At 46.9% G+C, this 9983-nt stretch overlaps 1 protein-coding gene across 1 annotated transcript in view; it reads left to right on the plus strand.

Annotated features, from left to right (window-relative positions):
* The first annotated feature begins 43 nt into the window (after nucleotides 1-43).
* CCDC22 (coiled-coil domain containing 22) overlaps nucleotides 44-9983 on the plus strand; it is a 14504-nt gene continuing 4564 nt past the window's right edge. The window contains exons 1-6 of the mRNA XM_006758894.2: nucleotides 44-408; nucleotides 1739-1916; nucleotides 7291-7423; nucleotides 8361-8467; nucleotides 8614-8680; nucleotides 8756-8934. Of these exons, the coding sequence (XP_006758957.1) occupies nucleotides 359-408; nucleotides 1739-1916; nucleotides 7291-7423; nucleotides 8361-8467; nucleotides 8614-8680; nucleotides 8756-8934 (714 nt within the window). The 5' untranslated portion in view covers nucleotides 44-358. The remainder of the gene's footprint in view (nucleotides 409-1738; nucleotides 1917-7290; nucleotides 7424-8360; nucleotides 8468-8613; nucleotides 8681-8755; nucleotides 8935-9983) is intronic.

A 9983-nucleotide genomic window follows, 5' to 3' on the forward strand; every position in this document is an offset into this window, starting at 1 on the left:
GCACGCGCACGCACGCACACGCACACGCCGCGCGCGCGCGCACACCAAGACGCTCTCGAGCGCGCACATACACGAGGTACGCTCCTTAGCACACTTGGGAGAGCCCACTGGAGTGTAGGCGGAAGAACTACAACTCCTAGCAGCCATTGTTCGCTCACCCCTGCGCTCACATCCGCACCAGGACGCACACTTGAGCTGTAGGCGCTGTTGAAACTACATTACCCAGCTCGCCTGGGGCAGCCCGTGACACTCCTGGGACCGCGGGCGGGCGCGGGGCTGGGTTTCAACAGCTCGCCTCTCTTGTTCACTTCTCGGACCCGGCCCTGGACCCAGCCCCAGACTCGGACACAGCTTCACCATGGAGGAGGCAGACCGAATCCTCATCCATTCCCTGCGCCAGGCCGGCACGTAAGGACACAGCCCCCGCCCACCCCGGCATGCATATATCCGGGACTCCAAAACTCAGGACCCAGTCACCCGGGAACCTTAAAACCCTGGTCCTTGATATCCAGGGCTCCAACTTCCAGGATCCTAAAACCCGTTCCCCTTACACACACACACACACACACACACACACACACACACACACACAGCAGGGTCCACCCAAGCCTGGCATTTGTTAAACCCCCAAATCAAGGACAGAGACACCTTGAAACATTAAAACGTTGGAACCTCAAGACCTGAGACCCTGAAATCTATGATCTTAAGATCACTACCCTGGGATCCGGATACCTGGAGATCCTAAGGCACCTGTCTCCTGAGAACCAGGGAACTTTAAAACCCCAGGACCCTAGCACTCAGGGATTCCAAAAACTCTGGGAATGGATATGTGGGAACCTTAAAACCCAGTTTCCCAGCACCTGGAGCTTATAAAATTCCAGGAGCCTAAATTCTGGCGGCCTCAAGGCCTGGTGACCCAGACACACAAGACTCCTACATTCAGGGTCTGTGAAAACCCAGGATGCTATCATGTAAGGAGCCTGATTTCTGGATTGCTTGACACTAGGTGGTCTTAATATCCAGAAATCTTGAATTCAGGGATCCTGACATTTGGAACTTCTGGAAACCCCAGCCTCCCAACATATAGTCTCAAAACCCAAGCAGCTCAATATCCAGGAGCCTCTGACATTTAGAGAACATGATGTCTGGGGACCAGAAACCCAGAGATCATACCACATGGGCCCCTTGCCCTTCCCAGACCCCAGAAATTTGGGGCTTTTAAAGCATAGAGAAATTTCAGATTTTCTCAACTCGGATCCCTTCCACCCACTGTTCTCCTGCAGCAAGTTCTTAGGAGCTGAGGACATCCTCAGTTTTTTTTTTTGTTGTTGTTGTTAGTCCTCACCCAAGGATGTTTTTCCATTGATTTTTAGAGGGAGGAGGAGGAGAGAGAAGTATTGATGTGAGAGAGACACATTGATTGGTTGCCTCCTGCATGTGCCCTGACCTGGGGATGGAGCCTGCAACTGAGGTACATGTCTTTGACTGGAATCGAACCTGGGACCCTTCAGTTCAAGGGCTGACACTCTATCCACTGAGCCAAACCAGGTAGGTAGGGCCATCCTCAGTTCTTAGTTTTCCAAATGGAAATCACCTTTATCAACACCCAGGACCTGTCTGAACCATGGCCATCCTCTTCACCCTCACTCCAATACTAGGGCTTCTAGAAGGCAGCACAGCACAGCCTGATCGTTTTCTGACTGCTCCCCACATCGAGCCTGCACCCATTTTTCTTCAGGGCTGTTCCTCCAGAAGTGCAGACCCTGCGAGCCTTCACCACTGAGCTGGTTGTGGAAGCTGTTGTCCGCTGCCTGCGTGTGATCAACCCTGCCGTAGGCTCCAGTCTCAGCCCACTGCTGCCTCCTGCCATGTCTGCCCGTTTCCGCCTGGCCATGAGCCTGGCTCAGGCCTGCATGGTGAGTTCCCTCCTCCCAATACACACAGTCTCTTCCTTCCTCCTTCGCAAAGTCATCAAGCTCCTTGAAATGCTTGCCTTTCCTCTTTGCCACCTCCCTCTGTGGCTTAGCATTAAGGCTGCTGGCTCTCTGGTCAAACTGCCTGAGTAGTTCTGACCCTCACGGTACCACTTGCTAACTGTGTGACCCTAACCCTTCTGGGTCTTAGTTTCCTTAAATGTGAAATCAAGATGATAAAATTTGGGTCATTATAAGCATTAAAAGAGTTGATCTAGTTTGGGCCTGGATTGCCCTTGACCTCCTGCATTTTCAGCTTAGCACCAAGAATTTCCCCCCTATAGTATCCATTTACCAGTTTCAGAAAGGGCCCTGCTTGATTCACATGCTCATTCTTGAATTAACCACTGTGTATTCATTTTGGCCCAGGTGGCTCACATGGTCATTCATAAGGCATTGTGATTGGCTGCTTCAGGATCACATGGAGTTGGGATGGTACCCAAAGGAAGATATGTTAACTGAAAACAGTGTTTCTGCACTAACACTGCACTCTGCCATGTGGCAGTCGCACACAACCTGCCTCTCATGAGAATAACTCCAAATCTGTCTCTACCTGGGTAATATGCCTTCTGATCAAGCACCACACCTTTGCAGTACAGACCTGTGTCCAGTTAATAATCCAAGGGCTCCCAGTAATGTCATTTCTCCTGGTTCACTAGCTGTGACTTTGGGCCAGTCTCTTAATTTCTTTGTTTGTTTGTTAATCCTCACCCAAGAATATTTTTCCCCATTGATATATATATATATATGTATGTTGATTTCAGAGAGGAAGGGAGAGGCAGAGAGAGTTAGGAACATCAATGATGAGAAAGAATCATTGATGGGCTGCCTCCTGCACACCCCCTACTGGGGATCAAGCCTGTAACCTGGGCATGTGCCCTGAATGGGAATCGAACCTTGACTTTCAACCACGGGGCCACGCTGGCTGGGGTTCCATTGATTTTTAGAGATAGTGGAAGGGACGGGGAGAGACACAGAGAGGGAAACATCGATGTGAGATTTTTTACAGAGAGGGAGGGAGAGGGATAGAGAGTTAGAAACATCGATGAGAGAGAAACATCAATCAGCTGCCTCCTGCACACTCCCTAGTCGGTATGTGTTCGCAACCACGGTACATGCCCTTGACCGGAATCGAACCCGGGACCCTTGAGTCCGCAGGCCGATGCCCTATCCACTGAGTCAAACCGGTTAGGGCCCGGCTAGGGCTCTTAATTTTTTTGGGCCTAAGTTTTCTCATGTGTAAAGTGCGTGTGAGAATTGTACCTACCACATAGAGCTGCTGTAAGGATTAAAAGTGAGTTGATCTATGAAGAGCCAGATTATAATAACCTTTGTATAAGTGGTGGGTAGGCCTGGCTTAGCTGCTTGCATTCCAGCAACCTGTGGCTACATAATGAATGTAGATACATCTAGCATGCCCAGTGTATGGTGGTAGAGGGTCAATAGAGTAACTACAGTGAACATTTCCATTTAGACCTGGGAGACAGGGTGGTCAGTTTTCTTGAATTTGGACCTTGCTTGTGTAGTGTCTGTCTCTTAGCAACAGGCCTCAGAGCTCTGCCCACCCCTTATCTCTCAGGTTCACCTAGCTCTCAGGGGTTCTCAGGTTCTGGCTGGGGCCTTGATGGCAGTACAAGGCAGGCACTCTGTCCCCTGGTCTGGGGCTGTATTCTCAAGGATGGCACTTTGTATGGGGGAAGTTATGTCCTCTGGCAAGGAGAGTGCATAGTGGGAGATATTGAAGCAGTTGTGTGTGTGTGTGTAGTGGGGGGCGGTGGTCAGGCTTCCCCAGGACTCTGTTCCTCTCTTCTCTCAGTGCTGCCTCCCGCTGGATTTGATGTTGACCTACTTTTGCTTACACTATATTTAGAGCGGGGCTGAGAATATGGCCTTTTCAGTGATCAAGAGTTTCATGTGACTGTCTGGCCCCCGAACCTCAGTGCTTCCGCAGCAGACAGAGGTGTCTCTTAATCCAGCTGTGCTGCCCCGGGAGCCCACCTTGGCTCAGCACTGCCGCCTTCTGGTGTCTGCCTCTTCGCATGCCCTACTCCTGCCACCACTTTCAACGACTCAGCCACCTCCATATTTTGGTGTCTGTCACTTCACACACCCCACTACCTGGAATGAGTTTCTCTATTAGTCACAACTCTTTGATTGCAGGTGTCGGAAAAAACCTAAAGTCTAGTAGCTTAAAAGCCAGTGGTTTTCACACATTTTTGACCGTGACCCTTTAAAATAAATATATCTCACGTTGTGACCCAGTACACTGTACATGTGCGTATGATAATGATTTTTTTCTGAGTGTGTGCTCTGTGCCAGGCACTGTGGTAACATGGTGTTAACTCATTTAATTCTCATGACAACTTTCTGAGGTGGGTACTGTTGGTATCCCTTTTTTTTTCAGAAGAGGAAAGTGAAGCACAGAGAGGGTAAGTGATTTGCCTGAGGTCACACAGTTGGTAAGAGGCAGAACTTAGACATGAATTCAGGAAAGTCTGATTTCAAAGTCCAGGTAGCTCTAAAGCAGTGATGGCGAACCTTTTGAGCTCGGCGTGTCAGCATTTTGAAAAACCCTAACTTAACTCTGGTGCCGTGTCACATATAGAAATTTTTTGATATTTGCAACCATAGTAAAACAAAGACTTATAATTCTGATATTTATTTTATATATTTAAATGCCATTTAACAAAGAAAAATCAACCAAAAAAATGAGTTCGCGTGTCACCTGTGACACACATGTCATAGGTTCGCCATCACTGCTCTAGACCAACAGCAACTCTGGAAGAAAAAGGCTTTCTTTCAGTCCCTACCCAGAGCCCTGGTGGGCCTTTTATCTCTTAAAGCAGCCACACAGGGAAAGAACTATCAGCTCTATTTTACAGCTAGGAATCTGAGCTTCTAGGTGTTAATAACCAGTTCAAGGCCTTACAGCCAGTAAGTAGCACAGGCTGGGTTTCAACCCCAATCTTTTTTACACCAAAGCATGTAGTGTCTTTTTAAAAAATTATTTATTGTTTTGAGTAGGTTATTTTGTTATTAAAGACCCAGTCTGGAGACAGAAACCCTAGCAATTTGAACAGGAATATCATAATATAAAAAACTGTGAAATAAGTAAAAGGTGATTAACTACTGAAACTGTAGAAGAGATCGCCAAGGTGTGACAGAAGTAGTGTGATACCCTGAGGCGTCTTACATCCCAAGCATTCACCCTGTTACCCCTACCTGTTTGCTTAGTTTCTTGTGTATCTTTCCAGTTTTTTAAAAATGCAGATATAAGCAAATATAAATATATATTCTATTTCCCCCTTTCTTACACGAAAGAAAACATATATTTAGTTTTTTAGCTTTTTTTTTTCTAAAAAATATGTAACAGTATATCCTGGAAATCATTTCATATCAAATAGTAGAGATCTTAATATTTTCCCACTTTCTACAGCTGAAAAGTAGTCCATTGTATCTATGAACCATAATTGATTCAACCACTCTCCTATGCTTGGACATTTAGGGAGTTTCCAATATTCTGAAAAGAATACTGTAATCTTGTGCATATATATTCTTGAATTGTTGGAGGCATATCTACTTCTTGGGGTAGGATTGCTAGGTGGAATGATAAATGCATGTGTAGTTTGGTTAGATTTTGCCAGTTGCCCTCACTGGGACTTTAATTTTGCATTCCCACCAGCCTGTTTCCCCACAGCCTCTCCCACTGAGTGTATTGTTGGATTTTTAGATTACCCCCCCCCTTTCAATAGGTAAGAAATGGTATCTCAGTGTAGTTTTGTACCTTAAATTTTTTTTTCAAATTTAAAGAAAAATGAAAATGGAACAGTGAATACCTGTATACCCTTCTCCTAGCTTCCTACATTGGAACATTTTGCTCTATTCTTTTACACACCTACATGCATACTTCTTTGCTGAACCATTTGAAAGTGGCTTACATCATGACATTTCATACCTAAAACGGAATGTGTTTCTCCTAAGCAAAAAGACATCCTCCAGCATAACCACAATACTATGATCACAGCCATGAAATGTAATAGTCTCTAAAGTCTAGATTAGATTTCCCCAGTTGTTACAAAAGTATCCTTTATGGTTTTTTAAACTTCAAAGAGTCTAATCAAGAGTTACATTTTGATTCCTTGTTACATGTCTTATCTTAAGTGTTGAAACGCCTTCTTTTGCTTTTGGATCCTTAAAAAAAATTTTTTTTATGACAAATGTATTTGAAGTGTCCAGACTGGTTGTTTGGGATGCCCCACAGTCTGAGTTGCTCTGAGTGTTTTCTAATGAGTAGATTTAGGTTTGGGGTAGGAACGTAGCCCTGTTGGTAGTGTATCCCTCTCAGTGTGCACTGTAGGAGAATGGAGCGTCAGTTTGTCCCGATCGGTGATGCTTGTGTGAAGTCTCTCAGTGTGCCTTCCATTCATGTCTCTCTTATAAGCAAGGTTGGACATATTTCCATATGTTTAAGGGATTTTTTTGGCTTAAAAAACAGAAATGTATTGTCTCACAGTTCTAGAAGCTAAAAGTCCAAAATCAGGGTTTCAGCAGGCTTGGTTCCCTCTGAGGCCATGAGGAAACATCTGTTCCAGGCCTCTTTCCTTGGTCCACGGGAGACTCAGTTGACCCCAGGGTGCCAGAGGTCCTGAACACCAAAATCAATTCTGTGTCCCGTAAATGCTGTGCTCCTCACATGGATGCAACTCTCAGAGCTCTTGAAAGCTATGGCTTTCCTAGGCACAAAACCCAGCGCTGGCTCATCCTTGAGATTGAAGCATCATGCATACCATGTACAATGGCGCCAAGATCCATCCTCCCTCATTTCACCAGCTTCCTAAGGGATATTTTTATTTCTTTTCTGGTAAACTGTTTTTTCTTTCCTGTTGCGCATTTTTCTATTGCATTACTGGTCTTTTTGCTTTAGTTTTAGGCGCTCTTTATTTCCTGTGATATGAGTTCCAATTTTTTTTTTCCAGCATGTCATTACTCTTTTGACTTGGATTATTATATTTTTCCTTTAAAATTTTTACTTCTTTTCACGTATTCAGAAATACCCATCTTCATTTTATGGTCTCTGGATTTTAAGCCATAGTTAGAAACGCTAGAGCTTTAATTTTATTTCTTGCTCTCTGGGACATTGACAAGAATCACTCTATGGCTCCTCCCACAGAAGCCTAGAGACCTTGGGGAGCCAAAGAGAGGTTCGGAGGGTGATGGTTGGTGAGACAGTGGGAGCATTTAGGGTCAAGGCCCAGTGCTCCCAGGGCAGGAGGAGCCTGCGTGCCTGGCTGATAGGGACCCTCTCCTCAACCCCTAGGACTTGGGCTATCCTTTGGAGCTTGGCTATCAGAACTTCCTTTACCCCAGTGAACCTGACCTCCGTGACCTGCTTCTCTTCTTGGCTGAGCGTCTACCTACGGATGCCTCTGAGGATGCAGACCAGCCTGCAGGTATGGGGTACCTGGGACATAATGCGGGTGAGGGAAGAGGGTGGCATTCTTGGGTGTTATAGGGGCTGAGAGCGGTGGAAATGGTAAAGAGGTTGCCAAAGAGAGGGTGGGGATATGTGTCTTTGGGAGAGCTAGGATTAGGGCTGGGAGAAGGGATAGAGGGCAGGCTGAAGGGCTAGGACTTGGGCTGAAGCAGGTGAGTTGGTGCTGGGAGGGGCTTCCCTGCTTCACCTCCTGCTTTGCTTCCTCTCATTCTAACCCCCTTGGCCTCCTTGATGCCCCTCACATATGCCAGGTGCACTGCAACTTCAGGGCCTTTGAATCGGTTGGATTATTGTTCCCCCAGATAGCCTTTTACAAATATATATATTTTTATTGATTTCGGAGAGGAAGGGAGAGGGTGAGAGAGATAGAAACATCAGTGATGAGAGAGAATCATCCACTGGCTGCCTCCTGAACACCCTCTACTGGGGAATCAAGCCTGCAACCCAGGCATGTGCCCTGACCAGGAAATGAACCGTGACATCCTGGTTCCTATGTTGATGTTCAACCACTGAGCCACACTGGCTGGGCCAGATAGCCTCTTGATTTCTGATCATGTCACATCAGGGAGGCCAGTCACAGACTGCCTTGTTTAAAATGACATCGTCCTCTCAATAGTATTATCTTCCTTTCCTGATCACCATCTGACAGTTTTCTGTACCCTCCTTATGATCTTATGATCTCCTCATGTTCACTGAGAGCCTGAGTCTCAAGTAGTGGCTGGTACACAGTAGGTACTCAGTATTTGTTGAATGACTGAGTGTGAGTTTGAGAGCTAGATAGGTATGCAAATCTTGAGGGGTGGTGTCAGGGAGCGATGGCTATTTTCCCATGGTCTGTATTTTTGCAGTTGTGGCATTGTCACCTGATTGACACTCCCTCCCTACCCCCATAGGTGACTCAGCTATCCTCCTCCGGGCCATTGGGAGCCAAATTCGGGACCAGCTGGCTCTGCCCTGGGTTCCACCCCTCCTTCGCACTCCTAAGCTGCAGCACCTCCAGGTGGGACCCCCCAACTCAGGTTGATCTTTGCTTGTCTCTGCCTGGCTTTCCTTGTCCCCTTCTGGGTGCTCGCATTGTTGGCCCCCTCTCACCAGTGCCCTCCATCACGGTTCATCTTAGAGGCTCTGATTCTGCTCTCCCACCAGGGCACGGCCCCCCGGAATCCTTTCCATGCCAGTAGGCTGGCCATGCCTGAGTTGAGTTCCAAAGGAGGTGAGCATGAGACTGTGGGGAGGTGCTGGGGAGAAGGGTAGAGGTGGGCCTGACTGACTCTGTTCCTGCCTCCAGAGGCCCGGGAGTTCCAGGCAAGTTCCCTGTTACTACCGGCCCCTACCCAGGTGCCTCAGCCTGCGGGGAGGGTAGCCTCGCTCCTCGAATGCCATGCCATCCAGCTCTGCCAGCACACAGGCCAGGACCACCCCGGGGACAAGGACTGGGTCCACCGGGCATCCCGCCACCCCACCCAGGTACCGCCCAATGCTTAGCTTCCTGCTGCGGAAGGTCCTGCTCATTGTTGCTCCCATTTTATCTCCCATTGGTTTTCTGCCCCTCTTCTTTCCCCACTTTGTCCCTCTCTTTCATCATCTCCCCTCTGTGTGCATCTGCCTGGCTCCCCACGTGCAAGAACATTGAAGTCAGAAAGGCTGTGGATTGGGGAGAAGTCAGTATCCTTGCTCAGAGTCTCAATTTGCTGTTTTAAGACACGGGTGGTGATAGTGCTCTGCATTTCACTGGAAAACGAGCATGAGCTTCTAGCAACCACAGCAGTCAGGATCTGCTCTGTCCTCCTTCCCCCCACCATTGCCCCCCTCCACCCGGTTCCTGCCCCACCCCAGATGCAACATTCTCTTTCTGTCTCCCCCCATGGCCATGTGTTCCATCTTTATCTGTCTTTTTGAAACTTACAGAAAATTTCAAACACAGAAGTAGAGAGAATGTTCTAATGAATCCTATGTACCTGTCACTCACCTTCAACTACAAGCATTTTGCCAATCTTTCCCCAACTTTTCTTCTGTATTAATTTCTAGCAAATCCCAGACATGTCATTTTAACTCTAAATACTTAACTCATAAGGGCATTCACTTTTTAATGTAACCCCTGGGCCATTTCACACCTAACAAAAATTAATAATGATCTCTCTCTCTTTTTTAAAATATATATTTTTATTGATTTCAGAAAGGAAGAGAGAGGGAGAGAGAGATAAGAAACATCAATGAGAGAGAATCATTGATCAGCTGCCTCTTTCACACCCCTTACTGGGAATTGACCCCACAACCCAGGCATGTGCCCTTGACTAGAATTGAACCCAGGACCCTTTAGTCCATAGGCAGATGCTCTATCCACTGAGCCAAACTGGCTAGGGTACAATGATCTCTTAATACTATTCACAATCACATTGTCTCAGTTGTCTCAAAACTGTCCCTGTTCTTTAAAAAAAATATTTTTATTGATTTCAGAGAGGAAGGGAGAGCAAGAGAGAGAGAAACATCAATGATGAGAGGGAATCATTGATCGG

The sequence above is a fragment of the Myotis davidii genome, unplaced genomic scaffold, assembly GCF_000327345.1.
Source record: "Myotis davidii unplaced genomic scaffold, ASM32734v1 scaffold855, whole genome shotgun sequence".
NCBI classification, from domain to species: Eukaryota; Metazoa; Chordata; class Mammalia; order Chiroptera; family Vespertilionidae; genus Myotis; species Myotis davidii.